A 19,668-nucleotide genomic window follows, 5' to 3' on the forward strand; every position below is an offset into this window, starting at 1 on the left:
TGCTAGTCTGACACCAGTAAACCTGTTAACCAGCCGATGCCTATCACTCCTCCGATCACCCAGTATCACCCTGAGCTTGAGAAGCTCAACCTCATCCTACACCAAGGCTTCGAGCACCTCACATCATGCCCCGAGATGAGGGATATACCACCCAAAATCTTACACACATGGTCAAAAGAAGCATTCCGCCACCCACCCCTCATACAGAATATCCTTGTACATCCCTATTCCAATCCTGCTCCCAGTCCTGCAACCTATGGGTCATTCCCTTGTGGTCGGCCCAGAAGCAAGATCTGTCCCATACACCCACCCACCACCTCCTCCCTACTGCAGTCCAGTCACAAGCATTTCTTTCCCAATAAGAAAGGCATGGCTGTGTGTGAAATCAGCCATGTTATGCCTCAACTATGCTGCAATTACTGTACAGCATTCTATACTTGACCGTTTGGTTGCTGAACATGCTGCAAATCGCAAAACTAATGCCTTCACAACAGCTGCATGACTATGAGGCCATTTGGATATTCCTTTCCAGCACAAGTTCCTCTGAACTATGCAGATGGGAATTGCCTCTCCAACATATCCCGCGCTCTAGTAATCTCCCTGGCCTAAACCTCTGCTAACGTGTTCCCATTGCATCACCTTGCATTTTTACTACTCTCTCCTGTCCATACCACTACTTCTCCATACAGATCATGCAGCACTGTCTTCTCCCACTACTCTACCCCCCCCCCCCCTCCCCCCAGCAGGCATTCTTCCTCTCCTCACCTCCTTTTCAACCCCTGTCCCTTCGCTTGCCCCTTCCTTTTCTCCCTCTTAATTTTCACCTCTCTCTCTTCCACTATCGGTCAAGTGACAATCCAAGACAGGTTTGGAGAAGTGGATAAACAAGGGTTTCTACTGAATCACAGTATTCCTCCCAGTTTTATTATCAGAACTAAATAGCCACAAGTACCAATAGTTCCTAACAGCTGTCCGACCATAGTTATCAGAATACATCTTGCTGGGCATAAGGTAGACCTGTGGTAGCAACAAGGTAGTTGTTTGGCCTGTAGCGACTCCCTTCGTTCACCTTCACTAACCGCCACAGATGACATGGTGCACAGCCAAAAAGCAGCTATCAGTAAAGCTCCTACCTGTCAATGGGTCACTGTGTTTCCCTAAAACTCACACTGGTCATTCTGTGCCGCAGGTAGACCTTTGAGGGGTACACTTTCTGGGAGACACGTGCCTGCAACATCACTTGCTCAGTCTCTGTTCTTGGTTTGATGAGGTAACATCTTCCAGCCACACCCTCGGCAGCTTGTCTCACACAATGCCACATAGGTAGTTTCTTCACTGGAGTTTGCATTAACAGCAGGCATTTCACACTGGTATTTAGCTTCTGGGTTTCCTTGCACTTTGGCAAACGTGAGATGTTCTACCACTTGTCACGCACCCCGTTTGGAGCTGTGTTTCCTCAAAGGATTTTTGTCGTGATTCACCAAAGTCTGATGCAAGATGTCAGGCAATAGGCGTACCCAGTTGCTGTACTACTTCAGTGCCTATTCATCTGGGATTTGAGTGACACCAGTTCCCCTTTTCACTACCTCAATGACACCAGTTCTCGCTTTTCTACATTTCCCCGTAACTAATCCTGAATCCTGGACCCCCCTCTCCTCTCCTGATCAGTGCTGCCAAAAATTCAGCTCTATACCAAATTATGGGGTGCATAGTGCATACCCACTCGCTTCACTCAGGTCTGCCATCATGTACTCAAGCAGGTTTCACTGTTGCAGATGTTATTAATCCTATTCTGGGCACTGATTTTATTGGCCATTAGCACCTACTGGCCAATGTAGTGAAGTGTCTTTTAGTCGACAGTGCCTCTGGTCAGGCTATCCACTGCAGTTTAATTCTGCCACATATTTTGCGGCAAAATAGCTGGCGATTTTGAGCCCATGCCAAGCTACTGCAGAACTTATCCTTCTCATCTGGCCATTTAGTGCCCCCCAGGACATTCAGCATGACACTTCACCACCAACCCTGGCCCGCCAGCTGGTTTTCTGCCATCCCCACCCCACATCTGCCAGCTCCTGGGACCTTAATTTAGCCAGTGAACTGTGATTTTCACAGTCTGTGGCTGACAAAGATGATGCTCTGACCTCATAGGTACCTGTTGTCACAACAGTTATCTGACACCACCACTGTTAGCACCTGTATTATTGGAGCAACAACATTATTTTACAGCTACCAGTGCCACGCACAGGAGTTGCCCAGGCCCCTCCTCTCAGTGGAGACTACAGAACTCACGTGGACACAGCAACAGCAACCCACGCATGACCCCCTTGGTGCACTTGATTGGTCTTCAACATCACACCTGATGCCACACACCTTGTGGTGCCCGACACCCTCCTCCACTGCTGCCCTGCCCTGCCCAGCAACCATCAAGATGCCGCCCAACAGGCATCCTCTGTCAGCTTCAAGCATCCCTCTGCTCTGCTGGTACCACCATGTTTGTTGCCTCCACTGAAAACAGCAGATGATGTGCTGTGCTGGGCAGAAACCGGCAGTCAGCAAAGCTCCTGCTGACCAATGTGTCACTGCATTTCTCAAACACAGACACTGCGTACTTCTGACGCAGGCAGACCTCTGACCACCACACTTTCCGAGAGCCACATGCCTCCACCATCCTTTTCCTGTCTCTTTTCATGGTTCAATGATATAATACCTACCAGCTATGTCCTCGGCACCTTGCCCCGCACAACGACATATGGCTTGCGTCATTAGCTGCCGTGCTTTACCAGACTTCGCATTAACACCAGGAATTTCGCATCAATATTCAGTTACTGTGTTTCCTCACAGTTCGGCAAACATGAGAGGTTCTACCACGTCTCCCACAAGCTGTGTTTCCTCCAAGGATTTTTGTTGTAGTTCTGCTATGTCTGATGCTGGACGCCTGGTTTGTCCCCCTCCCCTTCCCCCTACTGGTATCTGCACCTGGGTTACTTGATGAAGTGAAGTGTGCTCAGTGCAGTGAGGTCTAGTGAGTGCCAAAAGTACCAGGCAACTTAAATTGCCATTTCATCCCCAGGCACTCTCATATTCCTATACAGCCAAGCATGCACAGAAAAGAGTTTCTTTGACCAACTGTGCTCGCTCCCTTCACCTACAGGGGCTCCAACTTTGTCCCAATTACACCGAGTTTCTTTTCACTGAAAACCAGGGCATTACAGATATTCACACGCACTTGCAGAATGTCTACAGAGGCCTGGAAATGACTGAAAGTATGGTGAGTCATTTGGCAAGGTGGCTGTTATCATCGCGCAAGATCATGCAAACCTGTCCGATCTCCCATGTGCTCGCCAGTTGCACATAGCTGTGACTCCTGCAATTCTGGAATGTGTGGACACTCCTTCGAGGTGATCGAAGAATCAGTCAAACACCTCACTGCTAAACTGGACATCTCTGTCAGTAGTGCTGACACACTCAGCCACCAGTTGGGGTACTCAAGGGTGTGTGAGCATTGAGTTTCACGCCACGTAACAGAAGACCATAAAAAGCAACGGAGGACCATCTGTGCAGAATTGCTTGCATGTATTGAGGCTGGTTGAGACAATTTTTTGCCAAACACCGTCACAGACAGTGAAACATAGGCTCATCACTTCAATCTGGAAACAAAACAGCAATCCACAGACTGGCGCCATACCATCTCTCCTCCATAGTAAAAGTTCAAAGCCACACAAAAAGCCAGTAAATCACGGCCACTAACTTCTGGGTCTATGATGGGGTTATTCTGTTTGATGTTCTCCTTCATGGTGCAATGATCACCTCTGAAGCCTATTATGCTATTCTCAGTACATTGAAGAAACAACTTCCGTGTGTTCGCCAGGGCTAAAATGCACATTAAATTCTCTTTCTCCATGACAATGCAAGGCCTCACACAAGTCTGCGCACCTGAGAGCAGCTCAAAATTTCATTGGACTGTTCCTCCTCACCCACTCTACAGCATGGATCTTACATCTTTCGACTTCCACCTGTTGGGCCCAATGCAGGATCCACTCCACTGGAAGCAGTTGGTGGATGGTCGGGAGATTATTGATGCAGCAAGATATTGACTCTGATGTTGAACAGTAAAGTGCTACCGTGAGAGCATACAGGCTTTCCCAATAAGATGGCCTACAGCCCTCAAACTGAACAGAAATTATGTTGAAAAATAGAGTTTTGTAGCCAAAAGAGTGGGGAATAATATGGTGTATTGGAGTCCAGCCATAGGGAACTTTTTCCTTTCTTGCAGGAACTCAAACTGGTAATGGCATAGTGTCAACCACAGAGGTCATCCATCCCCCCCCCCCCCCCCTCTCTCTCTCTCTCTCTCTCTCTCTCTCTCTCTCTCTCTCTCTCTCTCTCTCTCACACACACACACACACACACACACACACACACACACACACACACACACAGAGACAGACAGACAGACAGACAGAAATGTGAAACAGCACTGAAGCCCAAAATCATTTCCATCCCATTGTTTGCTGTATGCGCAACGAAATCATTAGTATCTACCAACAACAGTTAATACTGCACTTGAAACAGAGATTTCACTTTAGACTTTGATTTCTACATGAGCACCTCTACACTGACACCTTTTGAATCCAATTTAGCAACTCAGGTAAATGTTTTGTGTGTTATTTACCTTAGAAGCTAAATGAACTCTCTCCTGGGTAGAATAAGATATACATTATTCAAGACAAATTCAAATTAACCATCCACAGATGTACCACTATTTTCTTACAAAACCTCTCCTCGATTGCCACAAAATGTAGTAAGTCATAATCAATTCAGTAAATAATATATATGGGTAGTAAGTACAGAGAATATTTAACATTTTAATTACCTGCAGTTGTGTAAGATGGCTTTGTTCAACAGAGTGTAATGAAGGAGTCATAACAGACTCTGGAGAAATTTCTGAAAATGAAAGAAAATGTAAATACACTATCAGCAGAAAATTTGTGAATCTAAGTATGATTAATCATCTGACAATGATCATTAGCCTTATCAATAAAAACAAAACAAAAATGTTGAGTGCAGATTTAAAATTCAAATCTTTAAAAACATACTATTAATATACATTCTTCAAAGCGAAGCAGTATCATATTTGTAATTTCTGTGTTTCCCAGTGCATGGAAAATTGTTTTTCTGCAGTACACGCAAAAAAAAGTCTGAAGATATCCCTCTAATTATCTTATTAATCCCAAAACCAAACAAAATAGACAGCATGATGTAACAATAATCTTCTTGGAGGTGAAACACATTGTCACATCATCACAATGAGAGACACGTAAGAAATGCTACAGGTATATAAATACTTCTTGCCCTTCTTTTCTTTTTACAGAAATCTAAGTAGTTTCAATTTACCATGATATTTCTGACAACATCTCACAACTTAAGACTTCTATCTTGTTCCCCTCCCTTCCCCTTCTCATCAAGTCTTTAAAAGACTATGTAAAAGAGCTAAAGTAAACAATACAAAAAGTTTATACAGAGAGGAATCAGATGTAACATGACAAAACAACACTGCAACATATTCTTTGCGAAGGAGTTTCACCTTATTCATTTCATGAATAAACTGAATTATTTTGAGTATCACTACAACTTGACATTGTTAACTAGTAGCTACCTGTAGCCACTCACATTTCATGCAAAAAAACAAAATCATTAACACACATTTCACAGAGACTTGGATACCTGCAGCATTAACACTAATGCATAGTCATTCCTGTATAATTAATAAAACAAGTGTACCTTGTTTTAATGTAGCTTGATCTTCTTCCTTCGAGTGCAATTTGCGTTCTCGTTTTTTTGATAATTCTGATATTTTATTCTTCAACATTGTTGCCACTCTTCGAAGATCATCTTCCATTATTAGCCCAGACTTAACCTAGAAAGAACATAACACTATTACAATCTAAGTAAACATCATATGATCTGTTAGATAAGCAAGTATTATTTTATTCTGCATCAACTATTGAGATACTGCAGTGCTTCCAATCAAATCAACAATTTTACAACACACATAAGCTGGAGGAAAAAATTAAGTCACATGCATGTGTTAGGATATGTTGAAAGAAACCAGTTTATTGTGTAACCTTTCTTCCACACCATTAATGGAAGATACTGCTGTATTGCCGTACTGACTCCTTACAGTCCATCCAATACGTATGCTTATCATGCCATTTGCATTAAAACTGAGGACATGTCTTGTAAGTAAAACTCTTCATGTACCACATTCTTTGTACCACCTGTAGCAGATAATCTTTTCAGCCACTCAGGTTATTAGCAGAGCTACAAAAGAAATAACATTTTTAGCCTTGTAGTATCCAATTAATGGACAGGGCCATAGCACAAAATGCTCAATCACACTCAACACGCCAGTGATTGCTTTTTAAACACCATCTGTTTTCAAATCACCATCACAGAAAATCCCTCAGTATGGTGCAACAGGTAAGCAATGAAAGTCAATATTACACATTTAACTGTACAACTTCTGTCAAACAAGTCAGAAAATGTACAGCAAACGACATGAAATAACAACACTGTCCTTCATGATAAAAAAAAAATAATAATAATTAAAAAAAAATTAAAAAAAGGGCTCTCCATCTTCAGGCCACGAGTGGCCTACCGGGACCATTCGACCACCATGTCATCCTCAGGGGAGGATGCGGATAGGAGGGGCGTGGGATCAGCACACCGCTCTCCCGGTCGTTATGGTGGTATTCTTGACCGAAGCCGCTACTATTCGGTCGAGTACCTTCTCAATTGGCATCACGAGGCTGAGTGCACCCCGAAAAATGGCAAGAGCGCACGGCGGTCTGGATGGTCATCCATCCAAGTGCCGACCACAACCAACAGCCCTTAACTTCAGTGATCTCACGGGAACCGGTGTAACCACTGTGGCAACACCGTTGCCCCCTTCATGATACGAAGTGTGTTAAATTAATCAGTGACTGATACTTACACTTCATTTGAAGAAGAAGAAGAAGAAGAAGAAGAAGAAGAAGAAGAAGAAGAAGAAAGCACTGCACACGTGAAGATACAGGGCAAAAAAAAAACATACATATAAAAAAAACCACAATCATTAAAATTTTAAAATTTACGTGTATCAACACATCGGCACCAAAGTTAAAATTAACTGAAGAGTCATTCTTAATTTTCTTGTTGGTAATGTCTGAATAATCATTCTTTGGATAAATAACAGCATAAGCAGTTCATGGGAGTCACACCACTACTGTGAAGTTTACACAACAGTAACAAAAATTCCTGGCACAATACATTTTTCCCTCTTGATTCAGAGAGGACCAATAAAGTGATGGGTGATATGTCATGACACGGAAAATGTGTGGGGGATGTGAAGAGAGTTCAGCATGATAACACATTCACTTTACATGCTACAGTAAAAATGTCAGCATTTTAATAACTGAATGAGTTAATTTCAGTGCACTTTTGTTAGGTGGGCAGATGGGTACACACTATAGTAAAACAGATCTGAACCATATCAATGCTGCATTTTGGAGATCACACTGGAAAAATCAACTTTCAACTTTCACTTACACTTAAAGAATCACATTCTACCCCTAAAAATAAACCTTGTCTCCTCATTTTATAAATCAATAAGTCATCACTGATGACACCAGCTTTTTCACTACAGAAATTCTAAACTGCTTGGACACATTCTCAGTAACAGGAAAAGTACTGGGTGACCCAAAAATGCATTAACATTTGAAAATGCACCTGACAGACTTATGTACATAGAGGGGTAAAATTTCATACACATGCCTGAAATGAAAAGGGGTTTTACTGAAACCAAGGTGGTCATTGGATGACCAGACCAAAGCGCTACTGCTGCTTGGACAGTTCAGGGAAAAATTGACGTGTTTGCAGGTTCATCTCTGCAATATGAAGCCAGCACTCATGAAGTCATTCATTGCACCAACAGTCCACGAACTACTGTTCGGAAGCACTATGGAGTGTCCTCCAATGCTGATCGTACAAAATACAGCATCACCATGAATTTTTAGCTACCAATTTTGTGATGCGGACAGCATTTGCGGTGTGGGCACTTAAAAAAATTAGGGAAGATGATGATTGGTTGTCTAACGTTGTTGTGGCCTGACGAAGCCCATTTTATACCCTGGTGATGACTTTCAACAATTACAATACAGAATATGGGCTACCAAAAATCCTATAACTGTCATGGAAATCCCAGTGCATGCTGAGAGGGTCACAGTGTGGTGTTTATTTACCACAGCAATCGTGATTGGACCCTTTTTCTTTCAGAAAACGTGGAGTGTTGCTTTTCAAACTGTCAGCATGACTGTTTAATGTATGCCAATATGTTACAGAATCACAACAACCCTAGATTGGCTGCTAAACTGATGTACCTTCTCTCGTCGCCAAGTGTGCTACAGCAAGAACAAAGCGATTTATAGAATGTAGGACACAGTGAAACACCTTAGGTGGAAACATGTAAGGGTGAAGAACAGCAATACAGGTTACAGAATACGCCGAGCACTCGGCTATCACTTAAATGACACTGTTTCTTTGGCAGCTCACCACAGCGCACCAAGGCCCCAATCCAGGTGGCCTCTATAAGCCGACCTGTGATCTGTATGGACATACTATCTCTGAAATCACGTACATCGTGAGTGAAGATACATCGTGAACACCTGCTGGAATGTACAATTTTTAGGCAGGATGGTGCGCTGCCCCATACTGCTACATGTGTGAAAGATTGCTTATGCGCATTGTTTGGGGAGGATCATGTGCTACACCACCACACTTCTGCACTGCTTTGCATCCCATGTCCCAGACCTCCAACTGTGTGATTGTGACGTTACATGAAGCTGCAAGTCTACTGCAATCATCGGACCCCATTAGGGACACTAAAAGACAACACATGACATCAGTTTCTCACTATACTTCCTAATATGCTGTACAGTGCTGTCACGACATTGTCCCTCAACTGCAGGTGTCTTGATGAATGACAGCCGACATGTTGAGCATTTGTTATAAAGAACATAGCATTTTCTAAAAAAATCAACTGTCATGCTAATTATTGCTTTTATATCACAAGAAGCGCCATCCATTGGTCTTTTGTACACTTTTTTTTGTTTTGATAAAACATCATGTCATTTCAAGCATGTGGGTCAATTTTTAGGTCTCCACCTACGTTAATCCATGAAGTACTGAATTTTCAAATGTTAACAGACTTTTGTGTCATCCTATACTGTTCCCCACCACAGAATAAGTATCTTGATACATTCATTATGTGAGTTATGACATTATTGGTTCTTCCTGATAAATTATGCTGGATCAGGATTCAAATGCAAATCTCTGCCTTTCTTTATGTAACAATAACAGTCTGAAACAAGTGTAAATATACAGTTACCACTTTATTTGATGAAGTATTACTATGTCACCAGCTAAGTTATAGTTTTGACCTGATGTGATGTTTTAACAAATTACATGATTTGATTTTATGTACTACAAATTGCTGTTGAAAGACTGAATACAAACCACTGGTTTGTTTATGAAACAACTTTTTCACTACTACTCACGATTTTCTTTATATTTACATTTTGCATTATGTATTTTGAGAAATGATTCCCATTTCCAAATGTGTTTTCTGTGTGCTATGTAATTTAATCGTGATTTCATTGTGTGAGGTGCTGTATTGTTCTGTTGTATTTTCTGTTATATATAAAAACAACCACAGTTTATAATAATTAATTTTTGTGTAGAGGTAGTAGTGAAATTTAGAAACAATCTCTACTTACCGTTTTCTTGACATCCACTTGTGCAGAAACTCACACATACTAAACATCACATACAATTTTCTGTGCACAGTACACCATGACAACAATAAATGAACAAACAGCTGTGAAGATGTTTTCACATAATGTCAATACAGATAACACTATAGGTCATCCACAGTATATACTTTCATATAGAGGGTATTTATTTTAATAATTTGGATCATCATTTGCTTAGAGGTATATTTTTATAATGGTGCTTATCTCTACGTATCATGATTTTTATTTTAGTACACTGTCTAAGCATCTTAAAGACTTCACTGATTCACTTTCCAGTTTCTCATTTCATATTTTACCTTCATACTTACTGTAATATTAATATATATCTGGTTCTTTCAACAGAGCCATTTTATGCTGAGTACTTTAACATTTTGTTCTACTTTTCCAAATGTATGTCCTGTGTCATTTGTGGTCTTTAATGTGCTCTGTATACCTGAAGTTGATATCTTAGCCTGTTTTCCCCAGCCAAAACATGGGACTTTTCCTGGCATGCAATTTTATATACTTCAGTCCAAATATGAATCATAAATACACTATATGTTATGTATTATTTTTTGTTCTTGCTTATAAGTTGTACAGAACACAATTTTAATTATGTGTCTTTTGAAGATATAGAAGATATTTGCAATCCTTTGTGATGTACTGTCAAAATATGGAATGCTATAGAAAGATTTGTTTGTCTTTATCTTCTATGGGGTGGTTTTTGCCTGGGTCTTTCTTTACTTTGTCTACTACTGAGACAACCATGGAAGTGTGTAGCCATTGGCAACTGCAACCTGTTTCCCTATCTTTATTTCCTTTTTCATGTTTTTTTTTTTTTTTTTTTTTTTTTTTTTTTTTTTTTTTTTTTTTTTTTTTTTGTTAATAGCTAATTTCAACACCCTGTGCAAAACTGACCTATATGATGCTTATTTATGAATGTTTGGGTGACATGAAGTTGCAGGGCTTGTGATGTTGGTCATTGTATTTTACCTACAAAGCTCAGATGTTCATGTATGGTTGTGTCTTTTGATATTTAAATCTAGGTATTGATCTTTTTCTCTTGTTTGTACTCCACTGTAAGTGTGATTTACAGTGCTCTTTATGGACTGCAGACCAAAACTGCCCCTTCCTGGTGGAGAACTGCATGGACATATCCTGCAGACAGAGGTGACAGCCCTTTGTCCCTTGTAGTTGTGAAAAATATTGTGGTAGTGGTAGTAGTTAAGCAGCAGAAGCAGGCGGCACACCTCTTAAGTCTCAGGATGGTGATCTACACACAGCTGATTGCACTGCTCTCACACAAGAATGTTCTCAATGAATTACAATTATAACAGAATCTTGCAGAGAGTTTAGATGGATAGACTGTTCTGCCTGACTACATCATAGTGTAATCACATTTCCACTTTGTCTTTAATCTCAGCGTATCAAAATCCGTTGGTATTCCATTGGTACATCAACCAAATGTAATGCTGTACCTTGCAGCATTGATTAACACACAGGAGGCATTAATATCCATCACAGCTAGAAGACTGTAGGGGCACAATGCATCTTTGGTGACATACACTATGTGATCAAAAGTATTTGGATACCTGGCTGAAAATGACTTACAAGTTTGTGAAGCCATCCATCGGTAATGCTGGAATTAAATATGGTGTTGACCCACCCTTAGCCTTGATGACAGCTTCCACTCTCGAAGACATATGTTCAATCAGGTGCTGGAAGGTTTCTTGGAGAATGGCAGCCTAGTCTTCACGGAGTGCTGCACTGCAGACAGGTATCAATGTCAGTTGGTGAGGCCTGGCATGAAGTCGGTGTTCCAAAACGTCCCAAAAGTGTTCTATAGGATTCAGGTAAGGACTCTGTGCAGGCCAGTCCATTACAGAGATGTTATTGTCATGTAACCTCTCCCCCACAGGCCGTGCATTATGAACAGGTGCTCGATCATGTTGAAAGATGCAATTGTCATCCCTGAATTGCTCTTCAACAGTGGGAAGCAAGTAGGTGCTTAAAACATCAATGTAGGCCTGTGCTGTGTTAGTGCCACGCAATACAACAAGGGGTGCAAGCCCCCTCCATGAAAAACATGACCACACCGTAACAACACCGCCTCTGAATTTTACTGTTGGCACTGCACACGCTGGCAGATGACGTTCACCGAGCATTCACCATACCCTCACCCTTGCATGGGATCACCACATTGTGTACCGTGTTTCGTCACTCCACACAACTTTTTCCGATGTTCAATCGTCCAATGTTTACGCTCCTTAAACCACAAGTGTTTGGCATTTACTGGCATTATGTGTGGCTCATGAGCAGCTGCTTGACCATGAAATCCAAGTTTTCTCACCTCCCGTCTAACTGTCATAGTACTTGCAGTGGACCCTGATGCAGTTTGGAATTCCTGTGTGATGGTCCATATAGATGTCTGCCTATTGCGCATTACGAAACTCTTCAGCAGACAAGATAGACCTGTACGCTTTTGTGCTGTACATGTCCCATCACATTCCTGCTTCACTATCACATGGGAAACAGTGGACCTAGGGATGTTTAGGAGTGTGGAAATCTTGCATACAGGTGTATGGCAGAAGTGACACCCAATCACCTGACCACGTTTGAAGTCTGTGAATTATGCAGAGAGCACCATTCTGCTCTCTCACGAAGTCTAATAACTACTGAGATCAGTTTTAGATCACTTAGCTATGTTAATGTGTGCTGGGAATGTTATAAAAAAACATAGTGGGAATTGTAGTACATGCAGATGTAATTAACCAATGCAGTGGGTTCTACCTAACCTTATTAAGGACGTTTCAGTGGGAAACAGTCACGGGAAATTTTTCAGAAGGTAAATCCAGGATACTATTGCTTCTGGTCACTGCAACTTTTACCACTATCGGCAGGTACTACCACCTTTGCAATTATGTGGTAGATCACCTGGTGCTCAATTAGTAGAGAAGAGGTTCAGTCCAAAAATTATGAATGACTTCATATAGGGCTCACATGCCTCAATAACTTCATAAAAAGATGTTAAATAGCAAATGTGTAAAAACATGGTACAGAAAGTTCTGGTAGAATGTAAATAATTTAGGTATAAAGGAAACATCGTACGGTATAGAGGTGAGAATTTGGAGGTAATTGTGAAAACGCTACAAAGATAACTGATGTTTCACATAAACAAATAATATGAAGGCAACATTTACTTAAACATGGGCGGCAAGGACCATTATGTAGGACTGCAGAGCTATTGGCAAAGCGTGCCACTTACACTATCTGGTTATAACACAATACTAATGCTGACTCCTTACCATTTCACTTGCAACTCCATCAGCATTGTCATTCTGCATATCAAACTCAAACTGAATAGCTTCATTTTCCTTATGTTTATGACTTCGTTTCTTTGGATCAAGTACTCTCAGTCTAAATTCCACTTTAGGATTTTCTGAGGCAATTACATCCTCATTAGACACCATTTCCAGGCGAAGACCCAAATCATCAGCAAAAAACTCATGGTTCATCAGATCTTTGACCCCTGGTCTGAAAAGGTACAATAAAAATGCATATTCAATTGTTGTGACAACTCAGTTCTTTTATTACACAAAAGACACTAAATGTAAGATCCAGTCATTCTACATAGCAGAAAACTCAAAAATGACTAAAACACGAAAAATTAGAAGAAAAGTTCTTCAATTACTGCTACAAAGAGCACGCAACAAGTGGGTGAGAGTAGACAATGGGAAAAGGGGGGGGGGGAAGTGGGTGAGAGTAGACAATGGGAAGGGGGGGGAAGTGGGTGAGAGTAGACAATGGGAAGGGGGGGGAAGTGGGTGAGAGTAGACAATGGGAAAGGGGGGGGGAAGTGGGCGAGAGTAGACAATGGGAAAGGGGGGGGGGGAAGTGGGTGAGAGTAGACAATGGGAAAGGGGCAAATGGGTGAGAGTAGACAATGGGAAAGGGGGCAAATGGGTGAGAGTAGACAATGGGAAAGGGGGCAAGCACGAGACAGGCGACAGTGGGGGAGGGGGGAATTGGATGAGGCCAAGAACTGGGGAGTGAGGTGTGAGGGTGGGAAGGAAGGTGGTGAGGTCAAGAGTGAATGAGGGGAGGGGGAGGAGGAGGAGGAGGAGGAGGAGGAGGAAGAGGAGGAGGCGGCGGTGGAGGAGGAGGCAAAGGCAAAGGAGGAGGAGAGAAAAGCAAAGAAAGAGCAGGAGGAGAGAAAAGCGAAGAAAGAGCAGGAGGAGGAGGAGGAGGAGGAGGAGGAGGAGGAGAGAAAAGCAAAGAAAGAGCAGGGGGGGGAGGAGGAGGAGGAGGAGGAGGAGGAGGAGGAGAGAGAAGCTAAGAAAGAGGAGGAGGGAGAGAGGGAGAGATGGAGATGATGATGATGATGATGATGATGATGGGTTTGTGGGGCGCTCAACTTCGCATTCATCAGCGCCCATACAGAGTCCCAATTTTTACACAGTCCAATTTTACCACTGTCACGAATTATGATGATGAAATGATAAGGACAACACAAACACCCAGTCCCCGAGCAGGGAAAATCCCCAACCCAGCCAGGAATCGAACCCAGGACCCCGTGATCCAAAGGCAGCAACGCTAGGGACTAGACCACGAGCTGCAGATGAAGGGAGAGAATTTAGCTTTCACATTCAAATAGTTGAATACAAATCTGAAAATGACAGCCATATGGAACAAATTCTCAATCCTATATACTATTTTTCTGTTCTACTTAATGCTGAAATGACATTTTCTGAAGTTATGGATGTTACACAATCTATTGTTTTTTAAATTGTTTATGATCCTTCCGAGTGTTTCTCGCCAGTTATTAACTTGTATCTCAAAATATCACCTCACTTATAAGAATCTCTTGGATGTTTTGAAGACAAAAGTAACAATACTTCCTTACAGTAAGAAGAAAGCTGTGAAAACAAAGCACAGACAGTGAATAAATCACACTGTTACAAATTATCAGTTCTACAGCATTTATACCATTGCTATTGTTACATGCTTACATCTAATTATAATTTCATTAGTTGATGAAGTACAATACAGCTGAACTTACCTCTCTTCCTTTTTAAGCCGAATACACTGTTCTATGATGTCTTTTATTTCAGGATTTTCGACTTTGTCAAAACTGGCTGGCTTCACACCCTGAAATACATTCATAATTCAAAAATATTTATAAGGTAGAACATTTACAGTCAAAGGAAATGGAGTTTCATTTACAATTAACTATAAGAAAGTTCTAAAAGTTTTAGCATTTATCAATTGTCCAGAACCAAACTTCATAGGCAGTCAATGTCTTTCCATAGTTATCAACGAGATAAACAAATTTAAATTATTTTGCTGGAAATGTCCAAAACAGAAAGAAACTAACAAGGCAGATAACAAACAAAGTTCAATAGAACCAGTTTGAAGCTTCCAATTTAGTTTCACACAAAATTTTAAATAATTATATTAAACATTTACCTAAATATATATCTCTAAAAGCTAAAGAACATTACAAAAACACTCTAATAAACATTATAGTACTAGTCAGACGAATCCAGTGTTTCAAAAATTAACTCTTTGGTTGAACATTTAGAGGTGTGGTGCCTTACACAGACTGTGAAGATCTCTAAATGGGATTTTGCATAGAAGGAACTACTATATCTAATGTATTTGTGTATGTGATTTTGGTAGGGTGGGATTGAGGGTGTTTGCTTAAGTGTGCAAGACCATACCAAGGAACAACATCAATTTTTTTAAAAAAACAACCATGGTTTACACACGGCTGTACTGCCATCTTATTACAAAACCAGTTTCAGTCATAGAAAGACGACCTACAGGTATAGTGTGACAGCAACCAGATGTACAAGGAGGTGACAAAAGTCATGGGATAGCAATATGCACATATACAGATGGCCGTAGTATCACATGCACAAGGTATAAAAGGGCAGTGCATTGGTGGAGCTGTTATCAGTATTCATGTGAAAAGGTTTCAGACACGATTATGACCATACGACAGGAATTAACAAACTATGAATGTGGAATGGTAGTTGGAGCAAGACACAATGGAAGTTCCGTTTAGGAAAACATTAGGAAATTCAATATTCTGAGAGCCACAGTGCCAAGATTGTGTCGAAAACACCAAATTTCAGGAATTGCTTCTCACCACAGACAATGCAGTGGTCAACGGCCTCCACTTAACAGCCGAGAGGAGTGGCGTTTCCATAGAGCTGTTAGTGCTAACACACAAGCCACACTGTGTAAAATAACTGCAGAAATCAATGTGGGATGTAAGATGAAAGTACCCATTAGGACTGTGTGGCGAAGTTTGGTGTCAATGGGCAATGGCAGCACAGGACCAATGCCTTTGCTAACAGCACGACACCACCTGCACTGCCTCTCCTGCATTTGTGACCATACTGGTTGGACCCTAAATGAGTGGAAAACTGTGGCCTGGCCAGATGATTCCTGATTTCAGCTGGTAAGAGCTGATGGAAGGGTTTGAGTGAGGCACAAATCCAATAAAGCCATGGACCCAAGTTGTTAACAAGGCAATGTACAAGCTGGTGGTGGCTCCATAATCGTGTTGTCTGGTCCAACTGAATCGATCATTGACTGGAAATGATTATGTTCAGCTACTTGGAGACCATTTGCAGCCATTCCTGGACTTCATTTTTTCAAACAATAATGGAATTTTTATGGATGACAATGAGCCATGTCACCGGGCTACAATAGTTCATGATTGGTTTGAAGAATATTCTGAATGATCTGGCCACCCAGATCACCTGACATGAATCCCATTTAACATTTATGGGACATAATCAAAAGGTCAGCTCATGCACAAAAACGTGCTCTGGAAACACTTTCGCAATTATGGATGGCTAAAGAGTTAGCATGGCCCAATATTTCTGCAGGGGACTTCCAACGAATTGTCGAGTCAATACCATATTGAGTTGGTGCACTACACCAGGCATAAGTAGGTCCGATATAATATTACTTGGTATCCCTTGACTTTCGTCACCTTATTGTATGACAACTCATATTCATTATCAAGCATATCAAAAAACAAAACGTCAATTCAACTACAAATCTGGTGCACATATAGCCTACAGTATAACTGTAGTGAAGCACATGGCAAGACTCTTTTATACAGGAGTCACATGGGGCTTTGTGCCGGTGGAGAGATTTGCAATAAATGCAGACTAAGTAAGGAGCCAATACCAAAGATTTCTTTCCGTAAAACCAAACTGGGGAGCTAGCTACCCCTGAACACAAGGGATGCTTATTGCTAAGTATTTCATTTGGGAGTCAGTGTGATGGTCAAACATGTGTATGTCTGAACAATGCTCCAGTATGAATGATTTTTTGAACCAAAATTAAAAGCTTCAGCTTTCCCTTTGCTATCTGATATTGCCACATCAAACTGCACAAAAGAATGTATAGAAGCCACTTAGAGATTTTGCATAGGAACGTAATTTCCTTGTGTGCTCGGCAGGATCTTTTGATAAGGTATGACGACAGGAGCTTATGTATGCTTCGCCTATCATTTTATAGGCACACTAAATTCTAACTTTTTCCTATCACATTTCCACGTTCTTTTTGACCAAGAGTGCAACAATCTCTGCTTCCTTGGCATTTTCAGAATTTCTTTTATTGGAAATGGAAATGCCTTGTGGCTAGCGCCTCCAGTCGGGTAGACAGTTCGCTTGGTGCAAGTCTTTCGAGTTAACGCCACTTCTGCGACTTGTGTGTTGATGGGGATGAACGCGTGATGATAAGGACAATACAACACCCAGTCCCTGAGTGGAGAAAATCTGCAACCCAGCCGGGAATCAAACCCGGGCCGTTAGGTATGACATTCCATCGCGCTGATCACTCAGCTACCAGAGGCGGACATTTCCTTTATTAAACCACAGTGAATCTTTTCCTTCCTAAATTCACATACTCAGCACATACCTCTCCATGGTGTGATTTACAATCAGTCTAAACCTGGACCATAATTCTTTTGTGGCAGGAGAGTACGTGGCAGAGGGGGGCAGGGGCAGTACACATAGGGGGCGGCAGGGGGGCTGCATGCACAAGGGGCGGTAGGGAGGCAATCTACACAGGCAATGGTGGGTAGGGCGGGGGGAGGAAGTAGGAATGAGAGAGTACAAAAATGTACTTCTGGAATAAATTTGAGTTAGTAATAGCTATTACTCTGTTTAAAGATCACAAGAGTGAAAACATTAAGACTGGAATGGAATTCCACTATTAAACCCAGAGGAGAGAGTGGATAGTAGGAAAGAATACACTGAAAGCCATCTATAAAGTGGCCGACTTGTCCAATGATGTGGTAGAAGAAGAAATCGAAGGCGATATGGAGGACGTAAAGGATCCAGTATTTGAGTCAGAATTTAGCAGAGGTTTGGAAGACTTGTGACAAAGTAAGGCATAAGTGGCAGATAACATTCCATCGTAATTTCTAAAATCATTGGACAAAGTGACAACCAAATTACTATTGGAGTTAGTGTGCAGAATTTAATAAACTGCAGAGAGAATAGACTTTTAGGGTTGGTGGGAAGGGAGAACAGCAATGCATTCCAGAACACAGGAAGGGCAGACAGTGCTGGAACTATTGCACAAGCAGCTTAACAGCACATGCATCCAAGTACCAGACAAGAACAATATACAGAAGATTGTGTAGCGTCGCAAGTTGTTCCGAGAGAACTTTTGTTTTAGGATAGCTTACTGTATGTAACTTCGTGGGCTGATATCTAGTGGTCTACCTGGGAGACATACATGCATCTGTCACTGCCTGCCATGGGAAAGTTATTCATTGTCTCTTATTGAACGCGTACATTCACCACCTATAAGAATCTATCTAAAGGATAGTAGTTTTTCTGTAATCAATTTCAAAATTTGTATACTGCACTTTGTTATTAATAGAAAGGTGGTGTGAAAATCTCAGCTTTCTAGTGGGCATATTTTCAGAGATAGAAAAATTTACTTTAAAGTTAGAAAAACTACACTTAAGAAAGGAAATTCACCCGGGAACATATATGACATTTTTTGGTCGTCAATTGAAATTCTCACCTGAAGTATCAGGGTACAGAATTATTTAATTGAAATTTAATTTAAAAATTTAAAATACCTTACAATTTTTGTAGTATGAAATCTAGGATAACTTCAGAAAGAACTATTAAAATCAATATTTATTGTATTATGTGTTATGTGAGCCTGTTAGTAAATGAGAGTGTGTATGTGGGACATTCATCAAATTTCAATATTGCATTATATAGTGTCTTAAGTAACGTGCAAGAGTTATACAAGCCTGTCATTGTAAAATGATCTTAGGGGATTTACCCACTTTGCTGATGACGCATATCTAGGTGTGATTGCTATTGTAACAGAGCAGCCATAAAGTCAGCTGGAGTAAAATCCGTATCTAAAGAATATTTCCAGAATTATTGTCTTCTCTTTTTCATTTATTAAACATTACTATAATATTTGTACGTCAGATCGACGCAAATGCGTCTGTGTATAAGGATTGGTGCAGACCAGTTTTGGCGTGAGTATGATCACAAGAGAGTATTCCGATTGGCAGTCAGTATGGTCAGCCAATCAGACTTGAGACTGTTCCCACTTGTTACCTGATAGTGATACCAAGAGTGAGGCTGGAAGAAGCAAGTCGCTTGCTAGTTTTGAACGTGGATGGTCATGTTACTAGTGCCAGTGAAAATAATGTGTAAGATGAAGAATAACCTAGTGTTTGAGTTATTGGTGAGCCAAGTCAATAGCAGTTGTTGTTGAGGACTGCTTGGTGAAATTTCAGAGGTTTTAACTTAATCTGTTCGACAGGTATTTGCATGCAAAA

At 41.2% G+C, this 19,668-nt stretch overlaps 1 protein-coding gene across 1 annotated transcript in view; it reads right to left on the reverse strand.

Moving 5' to 3' along the window:
- Positions 1-19,668, reverse strand: part of LOC124721111 — a 335,377-nt gene that overhangs the window by 174,061 nt on the left and 141,648 nt on the right. Inside the window, exons 9-12 of the mRNA XM_047245929.1 lie at positions 14,887-14,975; positions 13,133-13,361; positions 5,782-5,917; positions 4,874-4,944 (exon numbers count right to left, since the gene is read on the reverse strand). Coding sequence (XP_047101885.1) covers positions 4,874-4,944; positions 5,782-5,917; positions 13,133-13,361; positions 14,887-14,975 — 525 coding nt within the window. The remainder of the gene's footprint in view (positions 1-4,873; positions 4,945-5,781; positions 5,918-13,132; positions 13,362-14,886; positions 14,976-19,668) is intronic.

The sequence above is a fragment of the Schistocerca piceifrons genome, chromosome X (genome assembly GCF_021461385.2).
Source record: "Schistocerca piceifrons isolate TAMUIC-IGC-003096 chromosome X, iqSchPice1.1, whole genome shotgun sequence".
Classification (NCBI taxonomy): domain Eukaryota; kingdom Metazoa; phylum Arthropoda; class Insecta; order Orthoptera; family Acrididae; genus Schistocerca; species Schistocerca piceifrons.